The 25058-nt window shown below is 40.0% G+C and overlaps 1 protein-coding gene across 6 annotated transcripts in view; it reads left to right on the plus strand.

The window, feature by feature from the left end:
- NNT (nicotinamide nucleotide transhydrogenase) overlaps positions 1 to 25058 on the plus strand; it is an 86276-nt gene that overhangs the window by 26185 nt on the left and 35033 nt on the right. For all 6 annotated transcript variants that reach the window (XM_075128462.1, XM_048851051.2, XM_048851054.2 and 3 more), the window contains 11 exons: positions 381 to 468; positions 1177 to 1265; positions 3196 to 3383; positions 5135 to 5268; positions 7417 to 7608; positions 9524 to 9677; positions 18513 to 18674; positions 19911 to 20021; positions 21015 to 21160; positions 22745 to 22940; positions 24012 to 24245. In XM_075128462.1, coding sequence (XP_074984563.1) covers positions 381 to 468; positions 1177 to 1265; positions 3196 to 3383; positions 5135 to 5268; positions 7417 to 7608; positions 9524 to 9677; positions 18513 to 18674; positions 19911 to 20021; positions 21015 to 21160; positions 22745 to 22940; positions 24012 to 24245 — 1694 coding nt within the window. The remainder of the gene's footprint in view (positions 1 to 380; positions 469 to 1176; positions 1266 to 3195; positions 3384 to 5134; positions 5269 to 7416; positions 7609 to 9523; positions 9678 to 18512; positions 18675 to 19910; positions 20022 to 21014; positions 21161 to 22744; positions 22941 to 24011; positions 24246 to 25058) is intronic.

A 25058-nucleotide genomic window follows, 5' to 3' on the forward strand; every position in this document is an offset into this window, starting at 1 on the left:
GTGAGTTGCATCCTTAACTGGCTAGCACTTCTCCATGGCATATGACAAATGCTTGTTTTGACTACATTTTCAAGTGTTTTTTGAGCATAAACGTATAGCTTTTACATCAGTTTGCATGTTTCACTTAAATGCGTGGGTGTTGTTTGGGAGGGGAAAGGAGGGGGGCATTCCCCCCTCCCCCCGCCGACTGCAAGCCGTGGAATTGGTCCCTCCCCACGTGTGGCCCCATTGGCCTTACTGGAGCTGTCATCCCACCCCAAATATAGAAGTCAAACTATGCCTATGCTTAAATGTGTGCCTCTTTGACTGCTGCAATGGCTGGGTGGGAGTTGGACATGGAAAAATAGTGATACTATGTTCTCATCTTTTTCATTTGACAGTTACAAGGCTGTTGTACTAGCAGCAAATCACTTTGGGCGATTTTTCACTGGTCAGATCACAGCTGCTGGTAAAGTTCCTCCTGCCAAGGTATGTGGACTGAGAAAATTTATTCTGTAGCAGAGGCGATTTCATGAGTAGAGCAAACCCCTGTTGATGGGTGTTAAACATTTTTTGATGGGCTTGGCTTTAGTTTCAGATTTTAGAACCTGTTTATTAATTCTGAGTCACTCCTTATTCAGGCAAAGTTTTCATTGTCTGCAACTCTGCATATAAAGAATGTTGAACTTCAATAAATTTCACTTATGCTTAACTTTTTCAGTTTAAGCTTCTGATATAAAATCAGTTCATGCATTAGCAGGGTGGGGAGGGTTTTGGAAACTATTTGGGATTGTCAGGCTGGAACTTTGGTGTCTTAGAATCCTGATAGAAGTGGCCATTGGTTGGGTTTAATGGGGGGAATGAAAGAAAATCAGTTGAGAATGGGAAACCAAAGTTTATGTAAAATGGTGGAAACATATATTCCTTACGTCAGTCTATGTAGACTCCATGCTGTATATGGGCTGACTCCCAAATTATTAGACATTAGAAATGAATTTCATTAAATAATGTGATATTATGAACTATACCCTAGTCAATTTGGACCCTGTACTCTAAGGTAAGGTAATCTGTTAAACAGATCTGGTCAATGAGTCACATTCCCTATGGGGAATTCTGTACTATGTCAAACAGAATTGGTGCCGCTTTTCCAGATCACTTTGTATGTAGCTTGATCTCTAATAACAAATGTTATTCTAGGTCCTTATAATTGGAGGGGGAGTTGCAGGGCTAGCTTCTGCAGGAGCAGCTAAATCAATGGGAGCAGTGGTTCGAGGATTTGATACCAGGTAAGTGTGGGTGTTTAAAATGTTAGTGGCAACTCAAGCTTATCTTTAGCTTTTCATGAAATGGTGGAGTGTAAACAAATCGTCCTGCCAAGGATTTTATTTCAGTTCACCCCAAAATAGAAAAATCATATCCTCAATCATTCACATTGTTCATAAGAAGTGGCTTAGAACCCACTAAAGCCAGAGGATTATACGAGTAAAATGAATGAAAGAGTGTTTACTTGTTCAAACTTTCAGGAGAAACCCCTCAGCACCTTTCAGGTCTCTGCTTATCTGGAAGCTGCAGGGGAGGAAAGAAAGAGAGGAGGCAAGGTTTATATACTCTTATTTCCCAGCATGCCTTGCCTCAGACCAGGACTACTTGGCTACCACAAGGGACTATGTTTCCCTTAAACCCTGCTATCCTGTATCCCGGAGTGAGGCCATCTGGGAATTCCTGAGCAAGGCTTTTTCCTTGCCATTGAATGGGAAGCAGAGATACAACCCACTCTGCTCCTGGAACTCAAGCATTGAGTTAGAGAAGCAGAGTCAGCAGTATGAGACATTTTAAATGCTACCATCCTAAGACTGCTTCCTCTGCCTCAGAGATCATTCTCCTGTTCCAAAGGCATTTTTAAGAGGCAAGCCAGGAATAATGGGGTAATGGTGGCCCAGAAAAATTTCCCTCATGAGCCTTAAATGTTTGTTTCTCTCATTAAAGGATTTGCTTTTATTGAATTATTGTGTGCATATCCTAGAATCATAGGACAGGAAGGGACCTTGAGAGGTCATACAGTCCACTCCCCTATACCATGGCATGACTAAAAATTATCTAGGCCATCCTGGACACGTTTTTGTCTAACCTGCTCTTAAAAATCTCCAATGATGGAGATTCCACAACCTCCCTAGGCAATTTATTCCAGTGCTTAACCACCCTGACAGTTAGGAAGTTTTTCCTAATGTCCAACCTAAACCTCCCTTACTGCAATTTAAGCCCATTGCTTCTTGTCCTATCCTCTGAGGGTAAGAAGAACAATTTTTCTCTCTTTTCCTTGTAACAACCTTTTATGTACTTGAAAACTGTTATCATGTCCTCTCTGTCTGGAAAAGAGAAGACTAAACAAATCCAATTTTTTCAATCTTTTTTCATAGGTCATATTTTCTAGCCCTTATACGTTGTATTGGTAGTAATATTGTGTATCTGGTTATGTTTTCAAGCACCAAAGGCTTGGATATACCTTTTGTCAAATTTGAAGAAATAAAAATGAATACATATCAATTTTTTTATGGAGTGAAATGCTGCAAAAATTCTGGCAGAAGCACTCTGATTATGGAAACAGCTTTCAATCCATTACATTTAAAAATAACAATTGATTATATAAAGTGTGTGTGGGATGGGGGAGGAGGAGAAGCAAGCATTCTTCCCAATGGATTGTTTCTCAGATGCAGAAATTAAATTCCACCTTAGACTTTCCAAGTTTTCAAAATACATGTGCTCAGCAAACTGAATATTTTCATCTTGATGTGCAAGGATTTCTGTGCATAATTCCTTGCATGTTGAGATTATATTGAAATTGGAAAGTAGTCTCTGGAAACTTTATATTTTGCACTGTGCTGCCACCTGACGTTAATAAAATCCTGCAATAATAAGATTATGTGAGTGCAGGAACAACTGCAGTCTATCTGGGGTGATTATGTTCTGTATTATGATAGTATGAGTGCCTCACGATTTTTAATGTGTATATATCCTCAAACATCTTTGTCATGTACTAAAATGCTGTTATGCCCATTTTACAGAGGAGTAACTGGTCATTGGACCATACTTTCTCTCTGTGCTCTTCCTCTCTCATTGATACTATAAGGGTCTCCAATAAAATCCTGGATGGATTGAATTGTCACTACAAAAGCTGACTTGACTTTTCTGTGGTCTGTGTTTTGTCTAAACCTTTAGAGCTGCAGCTTTGGAGCAATTCAAATCTCTTGGTGCTGAGCCTTTAGAAGTAGATTTAAAGGAATCTGGAGAGGGGCAAGGCGGGTACGCAAAAGAAATGTCCAAAGAGTTTATTGAAGCTGAAATGCAACTTTTTGCCAAACAATGCCAAGAAGTTGACATCATCATCAGTACAGCTCTTATTCCTGGTACGTCACCAATGCAGCAGACACGTTTTCCTCTTCTGCTCTGAATACTTTTAATATTCAATCTCCACTAACCTCAGGTAAGTTTGTGCATCTTTGGGGCTATCTTGACTCCAGTGCAAGGGAGCAGAAGGCTGTTGGTAATTCAGATTTACATAAATCTGTCCCTCCTCTTCTGTTGGTGGGTTCTAGTTCTTGAAGAGGTTGCCATATTTGTCTTTCCCACAGCTGATGCCTTATGTAAAACAGGTGTTCAGTCCAGAGGGGAGTAACCAGCGAATCATGCTGCACTATTCCTCCCTTATCAAGGACTTTCTTGTTAGAGGGGCCTCCTTTGCTGTTGGGGTTCCTGGTCCTTAGACCTTTCAGGGATGGCTCTCTGTCTTTCACCTTGGTGATTCTAATGTACTATTTTGCCATGCACTCAGCACTCTTCCGCAGCCTCAGGGCTCTTGATTTTGTGAAGTTCCGTCAGTCTTGCTAGAAAATAATTAGGTATTGGGAAAATGTACAGTTTCTTTTATCAGTCAAAATTTAAAAAACTCTGTGCAGATTAAATTAATTTAAATATTTCTCCTTTTAACACAATCCTCATATTCTTTGTACATATAACATAACTAAAATTATTTTGATTCATTCTATACTATCCAACCTAGATGTTGGTGGCCAAATTATGCTCTGTTACACTGGTGTAAACATGAAGTCTGTTGACTTCTATGTGTACTATCTTTATGCTATTGTAAATATAAAAGGAATTTGCACTAAATGAGGTGAGGCTCTGCAGAACTCCTGCCTAATTGACTCTGGAACATGTGCAGTGAATAAGACAAATCGTTCTGCAATATTAGCTTGTGATCATGTAATTAAAATTTGAATCGAAACAAGGGGGATCAGAGTTTAAGGTTGCATGGACAAGCAATTTCTGAGTGCTTTGTTTTGCAACCTTAATATTCTTTTAACCGTTTGTGTGTGGCATTGGTGATTGTTGGGTGTGACTTCAGCTGTGAGATCTGAAATTTCTCTTCATAGACCTTCCTTACCTTCATTTCTTGTCAATAGATTATTTCAATATTTGCTTACATAAGAAAAATCCAGAAATAAATGCATTCTCTCACTTAAATAAGCTTGAAGTTGCTCTTTTAAGGCCCCTGTTGCATAAAGAGACTCGCTTGCACAGTTTGACTGGATTTATTGGGATTCCACTGGCTGAATCCCTTTGCAAGATCCAGGCCTAACTTCTGCAGAAACCATACACCTGGAATGAATAGGGATGACAATGCTCCTAGATCCTATTGCTGCTTGTATTTGGAGACCCAGAGGCACTTTAGAAATACTTTTAGTTTATTTTTCAAAGGTAAATTTGCAGGTCATATCCCAAAGATAAATAAAATAAAACGAAATGCAGAATAGCATCTTTTAACATTGTTTTTTACATAACTAAAAATGTGCTTTTGGGAGAACAGCATTTTATTATTTCTTGAGGGGTCATGAGGAGGTTTTACACTTATTTGGGGAAAAAATTATACTATCTTTTCTCTCTGCAAATACACACAAATGTAGGTCACATACGAGTTTGAAAACATTCAAACTAGAGACCAAATTCCCTCCTTAATGTTCACATACAATTTCTGTTGAGTTGTGTGGTAACTATATGCAGATAGGTATATTTCTCTGAGGGGAGAATTTGGCCTTTGGATATTAGCCACAGGATGTGACACGTAAGTGTAGCCTGCTATGTTTTCTTGTCTTACCAGGTAAAAAAGCTCCTATCTTGTTTCGTAAAGACATGATTGAATCAATGAAAGAAGGTTCAGTTGTTGTGGATTTAGCTTCAGAAGCAGGAGGAAATTTTGAAACTACTAAACCAGGAGAGCTTTATGTACACAAGGTATGGGCTTTCTTATGCAGCTGTTCTGGATTTATAAGAGTGTGTGTAGTTTGAGGACTCCACAGCTTATAAACTAAACACTAAAAATGTGTAGCTTCCTGGTCTACCATATAGGCTTAAAAAAAAAAAAAAAAAAAAAGATATATGACTAACACTTTGTCACCAGTCATATTTTTAAAAGACAAATGTAATTCAAGGCCTGCTCAAGAAGGATTGCCTTTAAACAGATCATGTTTCTTAGACTTGGTAAAGACTGATCTGCCTCAGCTATGACAAAGGCTATGGCTACACTACAGAGCTTACAGCGGAACTGCTAATGCAGACACTCTATGCCAGTGGGAGAGCGCTCCTGTCAACTTAATTACTTTAGCCCCACAAGTGGCAGTAGCTATGTCGGTAGGAGAAGCCATCCCGCCAACATTACGTTGTCCACACCAGCACTTAAGTTGGTGTAACTTGGGTCGCTCAGGGTGGCTTATTGACATCCCTAAGTGATATAACTTATATCAACATAAGCTGTAAAGTAGCCATAGCCTGATATTTTTTTCTCCTTCTGTATTTAACTCAACTTGTTTTGGGATACCTAATTCAAAAAGACCAAATCTGTCTAATTTGGTAGGTTAAATAATTTGACTATTTCAGTTAAATGTTGTGTTCTGTTGAAAATTGATAGTAACTGTTTTTTCTTTTGCTAATGAATATAATTTACATCTCTTTGGCAGACTTCAGTTTCACAGAACAGAAATACGTCTTCATAGTCTTAGAAGTTAAATTATTTTATTTCTTTAGATTTGAACAATAAAATGATACATATAGAAAGTTTCTAAGCACCCTGAAACTAACTTAAACATTGCAACATTTAGTACCACACTTAGGAAGGAAAAATCAAATACACAAATACAAAATGGGAAATAACTGGCCAGGAAGAAGTACTGCAGAAAAAGATCTGGGAGTTATAGTAGATCACAAATTGAACATGAGCTAACAATGAAATGAAGTTGCAAAAAAAGGCTAATATCATTCGGGAGTGAATTAACAAAGATTGTTGTAGCTAAGACATGGGAGGTAATTGTACTGCTTACTAGACACGGTGAGTCTTCTGCTGGAGTATTTTGTCCAGTTTTAGGTGCCACGCTCTAAGAAAAATGTGGATATACTGAAGGCAGTCCAAAGGAAAGCAAAAAAAATTTATAAAAGGTTTAGAAAACCTGACCTATGAGGAAAGGTTAAAAAAGAAGGGAGGGGGGCATATTTAGTCTTGAGAAAAGAAGTCTGAAGGGCAACCTTATAATAGTCTAATAGTTTAGTATAATCAGGTATGTTAAATGCTGTCATAAAGACAATGATGATCAATTGTGCTCCATATCAACTGAAAGTAGGTCAAGAAGTAATCTGCTTAGTCCGCAGCAAGCGAGATTTAGGTTAGATGTTAGGAAAAACTTCCTAACTATAGAATAGTTAAGTACTGGAATAGGTTACGAAAGGAGATTGTGGAATCCCCATTACTGGAGATTTTTAAGATCATGTTAGACAAACGCTTGTCAGGGATGGTGTAGTTATAGTTGATCCTGCCTCAGCATGGGGGAATGGATTAGATGACCTCTTAAGGTCCTTTCAGCCCCACAATTTTATGATTGTGATTAAAAAAGCAAATATAGCCAAGGACAAATAACTCGACTCAGCCAGACAACCAACTATAAAAAAGCTCCTTTCCATCCCCTCATCAATCTGGGAACACACCCTTAACGCTCTCCCAAAAGACTGAAAAGACTTAATAGGCTATTCTGTCCACCTCTCATCTGGCTGCTTAAAGTACCTGAAGTTATAACAGAGTATTTTTGAAATTAGAGATGAAAAATTGCTCAGGTAGTGCATCCCTCTTAACATTCAGGCTTAATCCCAATGGTGTGCAAAGTGGATGGATTTACTCATGTTGTGATATAAACACTGTTGGTAAAAAACACAAACACTACGTGTAAATCTTAATGCAACAGTTTGTTTTGTAACTCATTAAAATCTATACAAACCTGTACTAAAACTAAACTTGCTACTTGATGTGCATATCCAGAAAGGTTTGGGATGTTTAGAAACCCTGTTTCTTTTGAGAATTATACTGGACTTTTAAATATTTCACTTGGTTTTATTTAGGGAGTTACACATATAGGTTACACAGACCTTCCAAGTAGAATGGCTACCCAGGCCAGTACTCTGTACTCCAACAATGTTACCAAACTTCTAAAGGCTATAAGTCCTGATAAGGAAAACTTCTACTTCGATCTGAAGGACCAATTTGACTATGGCACTCTGGACCATGTTGTTAGAGGCACTGTGGTAATGAAGGTAAGTCAGCATACTATGTCTTAATAACGTATTTTTGTTTACTTCCCAGACTTATCATTGAAATCTCCTTAAATCCATCCTAAGGAGGTAAATATTCTCTGTCTTTTATGTGTAGCTTGTGAAACACAGCCTTGTTCTTGTGTTCATGTTAAACATTCCTCTGGTCTGTGCAATGATTGTGTTATCACTACTTTTTTTTATTAAAGGGCCACCATCAATTTGAAAAGCACATTTATCTGAAAATGCTGTGCCTACTACAGTTAACAGAAAAGCCTAAGATTTCTGTAACTGCAAAAAACAAAAATGTTTTTCTGTATTTTTGTTTGCTTGCTTTGTGAATTTTGACAATACTTTCTGAGTAAACATTTATGCTGTTCGCATTTATAGTCAGTGTTCCCCTTGCTGAAAAGATCCTTATAAGCATCCTAAAGGGAGCAGAAAAATAAAATAAAAATAAAACTTCTAAAATCTATTTTTAAGGAATTTAAACAAATAAAAATTAGGAGATTCTACTTAAAGGGAGCTCTAGCAGAAATAGAATTTTAACATTACATTTAAAAATAGATCAAGTAGACAGTGTCCTTTCAAGTTGTTTTTTAGCGTAGGTCAAAGCCAAAGGAAACTTGAAGGCCTTAATTTATTCATAGAACAGGTCCAGCATCGGCAATGGTAATGCAAATTTCTCCTCTTTCCATATTAATGTGCCTCGTTTGTGATCTTATGGAACGTTTAAATGAGAGGGATTGTTCATTGTGATATTGGTGTCTGTCCACTAGAACCTGGAATAAGACCTTGAATTAGTTTCCTCATATTCCAACTTTAACTGGGAAGGGAATGAGTTATATATAGATACTGTATTGTGCTTTTTTGTCCTAACGTGTGCTTAACAGTACATGTAATCAAGAGAGACTCCTCTGGGCAGGAAATATGTCTGTCTATATGTTTGAGAGGCAACATGGCTTAGATAAGGCACTGGGCCGATAGTCAGGAGACTGTTACCCAGTCTACTACTGACATGCTGTATGACCTTGGGCAGGTTGCTTAACCTTTCTGTACTTCTGTTTGCCCTCCTGGCCCTTGTTTGTCTTGTGTATTTAGATTGTAAGTTCTTTAGCAAAGAGCAAAGCTCTTACTGTATGTTGTACAGTGCCTAGCATAGTGGGGCCCTGATATTGATTGGGAATTCTAGCTGCTAGTATAATATACTCCCTCAGGTGCCTAGCACAATGTTAATTCTGTGAATAAATAATAATGGGGGTGGGGAGATGCTACTGTCAGTGGGGAACGGGAGGGACAAGAGGGGGAGCGAGGGAAGCTACTGAGACTGGATGTGGCGGGGGAACCAGCTCCAGGCTGGTGAGGGATGACCTGGAAGTTCCTACTTCTGTTTGTATGGCAGTTCCTGGTGCCCTGGCTCCCCACCCCCAGTGGCTGGCACACACATTCCTGCCCTCCCCCAAGCTGAGTATCTCTTCCAGGACCTGTAGTGGTTGGAAGATAGGGAGAAGAGAATTGTTCCTACCTGCTTCCTGATGGCCGGCCCAATCTCGCGTACCAGCCCCTCCTCTGGGTCAGAAACCTAGCTGGATCCTGCCCTTGCCTCTGAGATATTTGCAGGGGAGGGGAGGGCAGAAACATACATCAGCCCTTTCAATATTTCCATTGCGGGGGTTCTAGCCCCTGCCCACCTCTGGTTCCATTGTCCCGTACAATAATCTTTAACTTTGTTATGAAGACCATTCTGTTCATAATTATGGCTCTTATTTGACAAGCCGCAAACCAGATTTTCACCCGTCATTCTTTGATTTGGATCTTGACTCTTGTCTAAAGAATTTATTTTTTGAACAAGCAGCAATGACCAGCTGGGCAAGCCATCTGTCATTCTAGCAGTAACTGTAACTTTCTGTATTGTCAGGATGGCAAGGTGATTTTTCCAGCACCTCCACCAAACAACATTCCTCAGGGAGTCCCTGTGAAACAGAAGAGTGTGGCTGAGCTGGAAGCTGAGAAGGCAGCCATGATCACACCTTTTAGAAAAACTATGACTACTGCATCAGCATACACTGCAGGTGAGAGAACTTAGTTACCTAACCCTGGATGTAGTTGCAATGTCAGCGTGTTGTGTGCTAAATTCAGCCTCTTGGAACCTTAGGCTTGTCTACATGGGAAAAGTATTCAGAGTAGCAACTGTGTTAGTCTGTATCCACAAAAAGAAAAGGAGTACTTGTAGCACCTTTAGAGACTAACCAATTTATTTGAGCATAAGCTTTCGTGAGCTACAGCTCACTTCATCGGATTCATTCAGTGGAAAATACAGTGGGGAGAGTTTTATATACATAGAGAACATGAAATAATGGGTGTTACCATACACACTGTAACGAGAGTGATCAGGTAAGGTGAGCTATTACCAGCAGAAGAGCCGGCGGGGGGGGGACTTTTTGTAGTGATCACTACAAAAGGTTTCCCCCCCCCCGCCGGCTCTTCTGCTGGTAATAGCTCACCTTACCTGATCACTCTCGTTACAGTGTGTATGGTAACACCCATTGTTTCATGTACTCTATGTATATCACTCTCCCCGCTGTATTTTCAACTGAATGCATCCGATGAAGTGAGCTGTAGCTCACGAAAGCTTATGCTCAAATAAATTGGTTAGTCTCTAAGGTGCCACAAGTACTCCTTTTCTTTTTATGGAGAAAGTAGTTTATCTTAATTCACTTTGGACGTAAATCAAGCTGAACTGAATTAAGATCACTTTAATTCTGAATAAGAGCATCCACACAGGATGCAGTGTAACTAATCCACTTTAAAAGTTAATTCACATGAATTTTCCTGGGCATAACCATGTAGACAAGTTCTTAATGAAAAATAGTAACTTTAATCATTCCATTAGTAACTAGTTCTAACCTGGTTGACTGCTGACTTAGTGTAAAAACAATGCAATAATTGTTTCTTGGAGAACAAAACGTAAAGAATCTCACCAGAAATGCAGGTATAACAACATCTCAAATAGTCCAGAGTAATTAGGCATGCATGTGTGTATGTTTGGCGTACTTAATTACGAATTTGTGAAATACTTAGTATTCCAGCAAAGTTCTTGGAGTGTATGTGTTTGAGTTCTTTTTTGGAAGTGAATTTTTTCACGCTTTACTGGACAATAAAAGACACTAATTGCCCACCAACTTTGCTAAGTATTGGGAACAAGTTTGTTTTTGAAGAATAAGCAGCAGGCAATGGAAGTTGCCAGTAGGTTTTCAATTAGCATTTTACGTGCACCAATATTGTACATTAGCCTATTAAGGAATTCAGAATATGTAATTGCTATGTTTGTTTTCTTTTCTTCTTTAAAACTCATGGTTAAAGTATTGCAACGGAATTTCAGCATGATTGTGTTACTCTTATTTAGCTTTTGTATTTAATCAAAACAGGAGAGACACCACATTCAGCACTACCTTTCCTAAGGTAGAAAGCTCTTCTACCAGTGTAGCTTTGTCTGGTGCATAAGAAAAATCCAGAGAGCATGTTTATTAATAAAGATCAGCACCTGCAGAGCCTCCCTTCAGGTCCACAGATCTGATTAAATTCACACACAAAACTGTACTTGATATTTAGCTCAATGCTGTCACAGTTCAGGGCAGCTGCATCTGTATTCCCCTTCATGGCCCAGCAAGAGCACTTGCTATTGGGTCCCTGCTCCTCAGCTGGTACCTCTCTTGGGCAGAGACCCACGTCTCTCTCTGTCTTGACTGGGGTATTTCCCAACTGCACAGGTCCCTTCCTGAACTGTGACCTCCCCAAGAAACTCCGGCTCCCTACGCTGGTCTGCTTTATTTTTTGCTTCAGAGACAGTAGACTGTATAATTGCCTACAGTTCAGCTATCACACAGTGCTTTCTAAGCAAGCACATGTATTCTTAAGGTAAAAGCATTACAGAGACAACATTAACAAATAATAAAAGAACATACATGCATGGTAATAAGCTTACCAGAGATCATCTCCCTACTCTAACAAGGGCTCTGTCTGGTGAACAGTCCTTCAGACTCCACCCAGGGATTTTCCTGTGGTCAGAGGTTCATCACAGCTTCACCTCAGAATAAGCCTACTCGTGAGTCAGAGAGTCCCTCCTTTATCCAGTTTGGGTCTCTGAAGACACCATGAATAGGTAGTCAGCCAGACAATGGGTTTCCCCTTCAGGGGGAAACTTCAGAAGGCTGATTTCTTACATAATTGGAGTGAGTGCATTTTCATAACCTCTTAAAAGAAGTTACATACAATCCCTCAATACTACATAAATATTTGCATTTTTAATGTAATGGGCTCCTACAGTACTTAAACCTTATTGAATTAATTTTAATTTAATTCAGTCAGGTTTGTCCAAGATATTGTCATATCTGTCACAAATGCTTTACTCCCATTGTACAGAATTTAAAGCTATAAGTACATTTGCAATCTGGACAGTAGTAGTAACTTGAGATGAACTCCTCCCAACACCTGGGCTGACACAGACAGTTAAAGTCTTATTGGATTTGCCAACTCAAATTTCAAAGTAGCCTTTGAGCTGATAAGCTATAATTAGTCCCCTATAACTATAACTGCTGAGTTAATGATTTACTAATTAAGGAGTCTCCAAGTGGGCATTACTATTTTAGAGAGAGCCGTTACCAGCTATTGGGTAACTTAGTTTAAATAGTGAGCCCAGTGCAGTCTGGTTGAGATAGACTTGTTCCATTGTTTCTGGCTTTCAGTTTGACGAGGATGGCATTTCCCCCTTTCTTTCCTCCTGGGAGTTTGCCATGTCTTTTTTAGCACTGGGAGGGAGCAGATGGGTGAGGGCCCTCTGGACCTTGTTCTCTTGGCTCATGTTTAGGGCTGGATCTGCCAGAAGGAATAATGGGCTTCCATTCACCTTTTACACAGCAAGGCAGCAATCTTCCTTGGTCTTCAGACCTTGGCATTTCCTGTTGTCTTTCATCACAAGAAATAATTTTCAGCAAAACAAGGGGTGCACAGCCAGTGCTATTTCGTGCATGGGTCAGCAGGAGTGCATCAAGGGTGACACAGTTGGTTATTCATGGTCTGGTCAGATTGGGAGAGATGCTCCCTTGTCCCTTCTGATTGCGGGTCTCTCGTACTGTCTAGGTCAACATTCTGTCACAGTTCTCTTTGACAACCATCTGATTTTCACATCCCGTGTGCCATTTGCTTGGAGTGCCCATTACAAAAACCTTTTATTTCTGTAAACTGTGCAGATTTATTCTGGACAACAAACTGGAACCACATGTTTCCATAATTGATCACTTTTCAATGTAGGCCTGCATTTCAAGCCTCTGTTCATTGGCTGAGCCTCAGTCAGGGGGTGGGGCTATGAAGAAGGCCAGAGCTTTATAGAACAGTGAGCAAGCGACCCGGGACCGCTAACGGGGAGTTTCGAGAGGGAGTTTGGAAGGGGAGTGGAAAGGGGGTGAGGTACACTTGCCATTCTTTAAAACCTTTAAACTAGACTATAATCAAAACATCTTGATTTAAACAAAAACCCTATCATTAACCTAGGTAGCTGTAGGAGAGAATGGAGGCAGAAGCCCAGCAGCAGAGTGGGGGCTATCCTGTTTATTGCACTCGGTGTAGCATGTATGAGTACCTGTCCTGTGGGCAGCTGGCATATGTGTGCATGCAGTGCAAGGAGCTCCTGGCCCTCTGAGACCGTGTACGGGCTTTGGAGGCCAGGGTGGCGGAACTGGAGGAGTTAAGGGAGGCAGAGAGGTATGTTGATGAGGCTTTCCAGGAGACTGTAGATTTGTCCCGCCTCTGGTCAGACAGCCTCTGCACTGTTAAGGAGGATGAAAGGCCCAGAGAAGGAGAGCAGTCAACGGGAGCAGAGGGAAACCTTCCCAGAGTTGGGGCCCTCTTTCCAGATGATGATGGGATAAGGCATTGGCACTGAGGTTACCTATCTGGGGGAGGGAACTCCGGTCATTAGGAAAAGGCAGGTGTTCGTAATGGGAGATTTGATAATTAGAAACATAGATAGCTGGGTTTGTGATGACTGGGAGAACCATATGGTGGCTTGCCTGCCTGGTGTGAAGGTTGAGGATCTCTCAAGGCATCTAGATAGACTTATGTGTAGTGCTGGGGAGGAGCCGGTGGTTGTGGTACATGTAGGTACCAATGACGTAGGGAAGGGTAGGAGAGAAGTCCTGGAGGCCAAATTTAGGCTGCTAGGAAAGAGACTGAAATCCAGGACCTCTACGGTGGCATTCTCAGAAATACTTCCAGTTCCACGGGCAGGGCCAGGTAGGCAGGCAGAGCTTCAGAGTCTCAATGCGTGGAGGAGACGATGGTATAGACAGGAGGGGTTTAGATTTACTAGGAACTGGGGACACTTTTTCGTTTAGGTGGAGCCCATCCTTCCTGTATAGGCTCCCCCTATCCCAAAAGTAGATCCAAACTGCTGGCACTTAACATTAAAAAGGTTGCAGAGCAGTTTTTAAACTAAGAGATGGGAGAAAGCCAATTGCTGCAGAGGCACACGTGGATTGGACAGAGACTTCTCTTAGAGGAGAGTCTATTGATAGAGATTCTCTAGGTTTTAGTCAGGAGGAGAGCATGGAAGAGGATAAAGAATCTGACACATCAGAAAAGGGCAGACAAATAAACAGTGACAAGTTTTTAAAGTGCTTGTACACAAATACTAGAAGTCTAAATAATAAGATGGGTGAACTAGAATGTCTCGTGTTAAAGGAGGATATTGATATAGTAGGGATCACAGAAACCTGGTGGAGTGAGGACAATCAATGGGACACAATTGTTAGGGGGCTTATTCCTTCACCCACTTACTTCCCTGGTCCTTCTCACATGAACAGAGAGCAATAATACCCAAAGTCCAAAGGTGCAAACAATTCGGTGTTTATTGGGGGTGAACTTCCAGCAAGCATGATTCCAGTTTCCTTCCTTAGTGTCCCCCTTCCCAGCTCTGACACCACAGGGCCTTACCTGTGTCCCTGTTCCCATTCCTGCCCTTAGCTAAACATGATTCCAGTTTCCCCACCCCATTCCCTGTTCCCATTCCTCCCCCCACACAGTTCCTGACTGACTGCAGACTATACAGTAAAACTTGAGTTTTGCTTACCTATACCTTAACCAATCATTTTACTGAAATTTAACTAACCAATCCTAACATATTGTAACATGATTATTTAATCAATTATATCCCACCACCTTAATTAGTTTACGCCCAGCAAAATTAATTATACAGCAGACAGAAACAATCATAGAACCAGACAGAAATTATACAGACAAACAATAGGGAGATGGGGACTACAGTGATAGAACAACAAAGAAATAAGGATTTCACATCCCAGCTATTGTTAAGTGAGTTCTTGCCAGACAGGATGCTATAAAATGAAGTTTCCTTTTACATCTTCTAGGCACTTCCCTTTCTCTGGAGGCGATAGGCATTATTAGGACAGGATTGTATTCCTAACAGCCCAATAGCATCTTATTTCAATGTGACTAATTTGGAATGTGAGGATCTGACCATTCGCTTCCCAGCTTATGGCTGCCTCTGCTGCTTAGCCAAAGATCTTAGCCTAAGCACAGGGCCTCAGACTGTCACAGTAAGAGAAGGACCTAACACTGGCAGACAGTGATTTTGGTTCTTTCTTTTATTTCTCTATAACTAGCTAAGTGATAAGAATACACCTAAATTCTTAGCGTATAGTCCTTTACAGACAGGCCTGAATATCTATATCCTAACAACAATCATTCCGGGGTACAAAATATATCGGAAGGACAGAACTGGTCATGCTGGGGGGATGAGTGGCACTATATGTGAAAGAAAATGTAGAATCAAATGAAATAAAAATCTTAAATGAATCCACATGTTCCATAGAATCTCTATGGATAGTAGTTCCATGCTGAAATAAGAATATAACAGTAGGGATCTATTATCGACCACCTGACCAGGACAGTGATAGTGACAATGAAATGCTAAGGGAGATTAGAGAGGCTATCAAAATAAAGAACTAAATAATATTGGGGGATTTCAATTATCCCCATATTGACTACGTACATGTCACCTCAGGACGAAATGCAGAGTCAAAATTTCTCGATACTTTAAATGACTGCTTCTTGGAGCAGCTGGTACAGAAACCCACAAGGGGAGAGGCAACTCTCGATCTAGTCCTGAGTGGAGCGCAGGATCTGGTCCAAGAGGTAACTATAATAGGACCATAATATAATAACATTTAACATTCCTGTGGTGGGAAGAACACCTCAACAGCCCAACACTGTGGCATTTAATTTCAGAAAGGGGAACTAGGCAAAAATGAAGAGGTTAGTTAAACAGAAATTAAAAGGTGCAGTGACTAGAGTGAAATCCCTGCAAGCCTCATGGACACTTTTCAAAGACACCATAAAAGAGGCTCAACTTAATTGTATACCCCATATTAAAAAACACAGTAAAAAAACTAAAAAAGAGCCACTGTGGCTTAACAACCATGTAAAAGAAGCAGTGAGAGATAAAAAGGCATCTTTTAAAAAGTGGAAGTCAAATCCTGGTGAGGTAAATAGAAAGGAGCATAAAGACTGCCAAAGTAAATGTAAAACTTTAATAAGAAAAGCCAAAAAGGAATTTGAAGAACAACTAGCCAAAAACTTAAAAGGTAATAACAAAATGTTTTTTAAGTACATCAGAAGCAGGAAGCCTGCTAAACAACCAGTGGGGCCCCTGGACGATCGAGATACAAAAGGAGTACTTAAAGATGATAAACATTGTGGAGAAACTAAATGAATTCTTTGCTTCAGTTTTCGTGGCTGAGGATGTTAGGGAGATTCCCAAACCTGAGCCGTCTTTTGTAGGTGACAAATCTGAGGAGGTTTGAATGAAGTGTCACTAGAGGAGGTTTTGGAATTAATTGAGAAACTTAAGAGTAACAGGTCCCCGGGACCAGATGGCATTCACCCAAGAGTTTTGAAAGAACTCAAATGTGAAATTGTGGAACTATTAATTATGGTTTGTAACCTGTCCTTTAAATCAGCTTCTGTACCCAATGACTGGAAGATAGCTAATGTAACGCCAATATTTAAGAAGGGCTCTAGAGGTGATCCCGGCAATTACAGACAGGTAAGTCTAATGTCCATACCAGGCAAATTAGTTGGAACAATAGTAAAGAATAAAATTGTCAGACACATAGAAGAACATAAATTGTTGCGCAAAAGTCAACATGGTTTCTGTAAAGGGAGATCATGTCTTACTAATCTAGAAGAGGTCTTTGAGGGGGTCAACAAACATGTGGACATAGTGTGCTTAGATTTCCAGAAAGCTTTTGTCAAGGTCCCTTACCAAAGGCTCTTACATAAATTAAGTTGTTATGGGATAAGAGGGAAGATCCTTTCATGGACTGAGAACTGGTTAAAAGACAGGGAACAAAGGGTAAATGGTAAATTTTCAGAACGTAGAGGGGTAACTAGTGGTGGTCCCCAAGGAACTCAATCCTATTCAACTTATTCATAAATGATCTGGAGAAAGGCGTAAACAGTGAGGTGGCAAAGTTTGCAGATGATACTAAACTGCTCAAGATAGTTAAGACCAAAGCAGACTGTGAAGAACTTCAAAAAGATCTCACAAAACTAAGTGATTGGGCAACAAAATGGCAAATGAAATTTCATGTGGATAAATGTAAAGTAATGCACATTGGAAAAAATAACCCCAACTATACATACAATATGGTGGGGGCTAATTTAGCTACAACTAATCAGGCGAAAGATCTTGGAGTCATTGTGGGTAGTTCTCCAAAGATGTCCATGTAGTGTGCAGCGGCAGTCAAAAAAGCAAACGGGATGTTAGGAATCATTAAAAAAAGGGAGAGAGAATAAGATGGAGAATATCTTATTGCCCTTATATAAATCCATGGTACGCCCACATCTTGAATACTGCGTACAGATGTGGTCCCCTCATCTCAAAAAAGATATACTGGCATTAGAAAAGGTTCAGAAAAGGGGCAACTAAAATGATTAGGGGTTTGGAACGGGTCCCATATGAGGAGAGATTAAAGAGGCTAGGACTTTTCAGCTTGGAAAAGAGGAGACTAAGGGGGGATATGATAGAGGTATATAAAATCATGAGTGGTGTGGAGAAAGTAAATATGCAAAAGTTTTTTACTTGTTCCCATAATATAAGAACTAGGGGCCACCAAATGAAATTAATGGGCAGCAGGTTTAAAACAAATAAAAGGAAGTTGGTCTTCACTTAGCGCACAGTCAACCTGTGGAACTCCTTACCTGAGGAGGTTGTGAAGGCTAGGACTATAACAGGGTTTCAAAGAGAACTGGATAAATTCATGGAGGTTAAGTCCATTAATGGCTATTAGCCAGGATAGGTAAGGAATGGTGTCCCTAGCCTCTGTTTGTCAGAGGTTGGAGATGGATGGCAGAAGAGAGATCACTTGATCATTACCTGTTAGGTTCACTCCCTCTGGGGCAACTGGTATTGGCCACTGTTGGCAGACAGGATACTGGGCTGGATGGACCTTTGGTCTGACCAGTGTGGCCATTCTTATGTTCTTATGTGTGTGTTCTCAGAGTAGTGTAATGTTGGCATCAGGTGTGCACTACTCATTTGTCCAAGATGATAATGAATTATTGTACAATGCTGTGATGGAGGAGGAGGGAGGGTTTTTAATCCAAGCTGTATCTTCACCATAGTATCTGAGCACCAAGAAGTCTCAAGAAGTAAGAGGTGTTCAATAGTGTACAGTTGGGTACATTCGGGAAATGGGGTGGACACCGGGAAATGCACAGTCATCAACTGCTTAATCTGATTTACATATTCAATGTGTCTTAGTTTCAGTGGAGCAATGTAAATAAACCATTCAGAGATCACAATTTTGCATTAACCTTGTCCTCCTTAGGTCTGACTAGTTTGCTGGGACTGGGCATTGCAGCTCCTAATTCTGCATTCCCACAGATGGTGACAACGTTTGGTTTAGCTGGAATAGTAGGGTACCACACGGTCTGGGGTGTGACCCCTGCTCTTCACTCTCCACTCATGTCCGTGACTAATGCCATCTCAGGTAGGTGACTGCCCTGCAGCTATGTGTGTTGTCTAGAGGAAATATTGGGTGCAGCTATGATATTTTATGAGCTTTTAGTAGCAGTTTAATCCTCTGTATTTAAGATGCCACGGAGCCAGTTTTGGTGCTATTCCAACTGAACCTTTTGCCATAAATAGCAAAGATAACAGATTTCATGTGTAGTTCTAACTACTGGTAGCATTCTTCAAAGAGAATTAGTTACAAATCTGTATAGGCAAACATACTGCATATTTTTAAAAGCAATTAACCATATAACTGGGTTGTCTTTTGCTTGGGACATGGTAACCTCTTTCCTGCATACCATACCTCTCCCTTCCAGTCTATCCAAAATCCTGCAACTAAAATCATCTTTGTCTCCTTCCCTTCTGGCAGGCTTGCTGCTCTCTGCTTCCCTCCCCTTCCACATCACATTCAAGTCTCTTAGTCCTCACCTTTCAGGTCCTAAACAATCTGTGTTTACATCTCTGGTTTCACTTCTTCCTACTTCCTCTTTTACTCGCTTCACTCCTCTTAAGCCTCTCTCCTTCTCCTGTTCTCATCTTCATGCCTTCTTCCATGTTACTCTTTTATACTTGGAGTGGCCATCTTTCATGTTCCTTCTCAAAACTCACTTCTGGAAAGTCTCCCACTAATGACCTCCATGAGGTTTAAAACCCGCTCCTTGCCCTTAAAAAATTACACCAGCACTTGAGCTAGTCTGAGTCTGAACAGCTTTGTCTGCTTTTCCTGGACTGTAAGATCTTTCAAACGGGCCATCTCCTCTTAATGTTTATACAGCACCATACAGAGTTGCAATTACTGCCATTTTAATAATGAAATTAGGATTGACAGTAAACTGGCCATCACTTTGGAAATAACGGCTGTTCTCAGCCCTCATGAACAACAAAACAGGTCACATTTGTGGCCTAATAACTCAGCCTTTCATTTATAGATGTACAGCCAGTGCTGCTTAAGTTAACATTTAATGTGTTATATTCCAAAAATATATTGGTCTGTTACTTTTTACTAATGTGTTCTGTAGCACACTGGGATAGTTTTTGCAGTGAAATAAAATTATTGGCAATCTTAATTCAGAGGGATTAAACTACAGTAATGTGTACAGTGTTTGGCAAAACTATAATCAAGTGGTGTCTATTGATTCTTGAACAGAGATCGCTGCTTGGTATATAATCACCTGTTTATATTCAATAACTTACTTGTATCTTTTTCTAATAGGACTGACTGCAGTTGGTGGGCTGGCATTGATGGGAGGAAACTATTTCCCTGAAAGTACTCCTCAGGGTCTTGCTGTGCTTGCCGCTTTTGTGTCATCTGTCAACATTGCCGGTATGAGCATGTTAACTTTCTATGAACATGAATCAAAATGCACTGTGACCACAGTCCATTAATGCCTTCCACTTTTGTAGTGGTATAGATTTAAAGGACTTTAATTTAATTTATGGATTGGAATCACTTAAAAAGCAAACAAGCGAGTATGGTTGTTGACAGTTGCATTCTTGTGTGCCCCTTCTGTGATGTGACTTTCTGTTGGAGAAAGTCTTAGGACACCAGTGGTCCTTTATAGTTTAATCACTTTAGTGATTACATGGAATACATGTATTCCTCTGCATCGTGAGATGGTATTGTATTTGTCCATCTCCCTTCTTTCCAGTTCAAAATTGTGGCCAATCTACAAAAAGACTCATAATAAAAATAGGGAAAATAAGTCTTTCCACTATGTAACATGGAAGGTCACCTGACTCCTTTGAAGACTGTTCCTGGCTTGGACTGGGAGGGAAGAGAGCAAGCATAATCTCCCTTCTGATACCTCTGTTGGTAAAAGTTTTGACATGTGGTTAGGGTGTTGGTGGCATAAACAGAGGACAACCACTGCAGAATTTTCATTGGAAACTCCAGTGTGTGTCAGTGCATTTCTGTCCCACAGTAGAGAGGAGAAGTACGATACAGGCATGGATGATGAGTGGTGTGATCATCAATGAGCTATGCTGCTGAACAGGTCGACAATTGAGAGTAATGGCAGATGGGTAGGCCACCTTGCAAATCCGTGTGGTGTCCTACAGATCTTGGTATCTGTCTGTGGTTTCCAGCCCACCAACCCCTCCCTCCAATTGGATGAATTTCCTGTGTAGTCTAAAGAAAGTAGTTATATATGACTTTAATTCTAGATACCTGTATACTGGCTGGTACACCAGATTCCAAGTTTTCCAAAGCCCTTACTCATGTCCCAGTGGTTACTAGGATTAACGACATTTTTTTCTAGTAGGTTGGCCAAGGCCTAGTTTCAGCTTTTTTTTTTTTTTTCTTTTGTACTTTGGCAAGGTGGCTTTCTGGTTACGCAGAGAATGCTGGATATGTTCAAGCGTCCTACTGATCCCCCTGAATACAATTACCTGTACCTGCTCCCTGCTGGTGTCTTTGTAGGGGGATATGCAGCTGCTCTCCAGGGTGGCTATAATATTGAACAGGTAAGAAGATCCTTCATTTGCTGATCCAGCTTTCAGCAGGTCTCTTTCCCATTTGGCAACTGGTCTTAAAGTACACAGTGTTCAAATCACTTTGATCAAACAGGTTTTGAAATAAACCTGCAAAAGGAACTGTATCCCGCTGTCCTTCATCTCCCACCCAACTCTTTCTCAAATTGCCTCTAGTTTTACCTCGTTATTTATACATGTGGTAAGATGACATGGGCAAGGGATCAGAACCAGGCAAGACAAGGTCAAACGACTTTTCTGACATTTTGCAGGTTTGTAAGTAACTTAAATGCCAAAACTATTGTAGCATTAACTTCATTGTGGGAAAGGAAAAAATACACTCTGTCGGTCTTGTTCCCTTTCTCCCCCCACACACTGAATTGCTATTCTTTCAGCATTACTTTCTTCTCTGTGCTTTGCCATGCTTTCCACTTACTGGGAATGCTTCACTCTTCAGTTTACATTATGAATTCCCTCTCCCCTTTACCTGATGGCTGGGATATGGAGCTTGTCTGTACGTCAAGTACAGGCTTTTAGAGCAAGCATCCACTGAGTGCTAGTGACATGTCATACTTTTCTGTTGATAGGCTTTGGAGGGCACAAACTATTAATGGCTTTTCATCCTCTGCTTATTTCCACACAGGCAGCCAAGTGTTAGCTAACTCCATGAGCTAGCTCCAAACCTGCAAATGAACCCTGGACATTGACTTTAGTGTTGCAAAGTTTCTAAATAACAACCTCTTTAAAATATCTTTATATTTCTAAAATAGCAGCAGGGTTTTTTGCATTATGAACAAATCTCTTAAAAACGAATAGCAGAAATAAAGCTTAAATGCTATTGAAATGAGTGCTCTAGCAATACCTAAGAACGAAATAGAGAGCGAAGAGTTTTTTGAAAATTTAAAACAAAGGTAGGAGTTCTTTTACCTATGTCTTAAAACTTTACCCCACAACAAATGTGGTTTACAAGGGACATGTAGAGGGATGGGATTCTGAGCTAAGGCCATGTCTACAAAGATTCAGCCCAGAAGGAATGATAAGAGAGAAGGTCTTAAAAATAATCCCATTTCTCACAAGGTAGAATATCTTATTATAGTGCTGCTTGTTCAGATTCAGATCATACTACTTAAGAAAATGGAAATAAATTACCTTTTATTTTTTGTGGCAGTAACAATCTAAACTAACTTTGTCACGGGGATTTATAACACAGTATTTTACAAACACCAATTTTATGCTATTTAAATTATTATTTAAATGTATCCATGTAAGCTAACTTTTTTTTCTTTTGTAAACAGGAAGCCAAATGTATCATAAGTAAACATCAACAATTGTTTCCATGCCCATTAGGACAGTTGAAGCAAAAATCCTCAAATTTGATTTAAATACAAGATTTTAAAATGACCACAATCACATTACAGCAACAAATTTGCACACCACAGGAAAATCTCTAACTCCTCCTCAGGAGCGTTGGTTAAGATCAAATCCACCTTTGTGAACCATCAGCACTAAAAAATCTGTCTTTCACATAATGATCAGAAAGATTTTAATGTATATATGTGTGTTTCCATTATTTTAAAGATGATCTATCTGGGCTCAGGCTTGTGTTGTGTTGGTGCTCTGGCTGGTCTGTCCACTCAAGGAACTGCTCGCCTGGGTAATGCTTTGGGTATGATAGGTGTTGCCGGAGGTTTGGCGGCTACTCTTGGAGGCCTTAAACCATCACCAGAATTGTTGGCTCAGATGTCAGGTGCAATGACCCTTGGTGGCACCATAGGTGAGTACAGCACCATGTAAAAGTCAGTTTTATAACTTACAAGTGAAATTAATAGCTCATGGTTACATGCCCACTTTTGATATCTTTACTCTAACTTAGCGCCTATAGAGTGCTTTTATCCTTCTATCAAAGCAGTTTACTCTGGTGGGATGAAAATTGTGATCCCCACTTCTCAGATAAGGAGCTGCCTGCTTACAACAAAGTACATTTTACCCACCCACGTCCCCCTGCCATAGTAACAAGTGGGATACCAGTCCTGCTGCAAAGCTCAATACCAAGGTCATTAATGAAAATATTCAATGAGATCAAGTTCAAAGGCTGATCCTTGAGGAACTCCACTAGTAACCTTCCTGCAGCCCGATAATTTACCTTTCAGCACAACCCTTGGTGTCATGTCTTTAGCCACCCACCTCACAATTACTGTACTAATCCCAATTTTCTCCATTTTAACTAATAATTTCCCATTTATTACTGTATCAAATGCCTTGCTAAAGTCCAAATAGATTAAATTTACTACACTCCCCTTGTCTAAAAAAAAACAGTTATCAAAGAAAGATATTGGGGTAGTCTAGTCTGGCACAATCTACCTTTGTTAAACCTTGTTGCATTTTATCCCTTTTTCCGGTTACCACCAGGTCTTTAATTATTATTTCCGTCAAAATTTGTTCTGAAGGCTTGCATACTATTGAGGTCAGACTAATGGATCTGTAGTTGCCCAGCTCGCTCAGTAAGAAAATTAAGGAACAGAGAGACTAAGTGATTTGCCCAAGCTCACACTGCAGGTTAGTTACTGACTGAGAAACTGAAATCTGGTCTCCTGAGTCTAGTCAGATTTCCTCTCTTTTTAGACTATGCTGCCGCATATAAAAGGAATACTGACTCCAGTGGAAGCTTCTCAGGTGGCTGTTGTCTAATACTAATAAATTTCTGACTTTTTGATTTCCTTATTCGTACAATGTCCCCTAGGTACAAAATTACTGACATTACTCTATTGAACAGAATACACAAGCTCATGATCACATAAAACAGTACCTTATAATATTTTAATTCTTTGTCTCCAACTCTTACCAGGTTTGACAATTGCTAAACGCATCCAGATTTCAGATTTACCTCAGCTAGTGGCTGCTTTCCATAGTTTGGTAGGTTTGGCTGCCGTGCTCACCTGTGTAGCAGAGTACATGATTGAGTATCCTCATTTCACTACTGATCCAGCTGCAAACCTCACCAAGATTGTGGCGTATCTTGGCACATACATTGGTGGTGTGACTTTCAGTGGCTCCCTCATAGCTTACGGGAAACTGCAAGGTGAGTGTTGTCCATATTGGCTAAAAGCAAATTTTAAAATTTATTTTGTTTTTGTCATTTTTCTTTGACTCTCACACTCATTCAATAAACTGTGTGTGTGGAGTTAAAAAAAATTCTGTTTTACAGAAAGTGTATCAGGTGAGTTAATATAGGCTTAACTTGAGGGGTTTTTTAAATGCTGCCTTGCACTTTTTAAATGTGTTGTGTAGTGCTTTATTTGTGGATGATCTGCGTTCAGTCTCCTTATGGACAGTATTTCTCATGTTAATTAACAAATAATGTAAACAATCCCTAGCCCACATTATCCAAAACTTAGTACTGCTTTGGATTTCTTTATTTCATGTACTGTACATGCTTGCTGTCTGGACGTAATTTTCTTTTACTGAAATTTATTAAAATTAAAAGTACATTAATCATCTGGCCAAGTAGACAATTTAGGGTGACATCATGGCCCTATTAAAGTCAATAGGGGTTCTGTCACTGACTTCCATGGGATTTCTCACTTAGAGTACAGATTTCTTTTACTAGATCAATTGACTTCGCAAATGTTACATGACCCTATTTTAAACAGTCAAATTCATTAAAGTAATCTTATTTAGATGCATTTCTGCCTACATACCAAATGAAATCTGTCTCTTCTTTTTACATTTATAAACATTCCTGTGATACATAGGATCTTTAAAGATTCACCAACACCTGATGATTGTTCTGTACCTGAAGTACTAATCCTTCATTTGACATAAGTTGATTGCTGTGGAAGTGATTGAGTGAACACTTCAGTACATAGGTACAAGAAATCGAAGACCATGTCCA

Source organism: Caretta caretta, chromosome 5 (assembly GCF_965140235.1).
Source record: "Caretta caretta isolate rCarCar2 chromosome 5, rCarCar1.hap1, whole genome shotgun sequence".
NCBI lineage: Eukaryota > Metazoa > Chordata > Testudines > Cheloniidae > Caretta > Caretta caretta.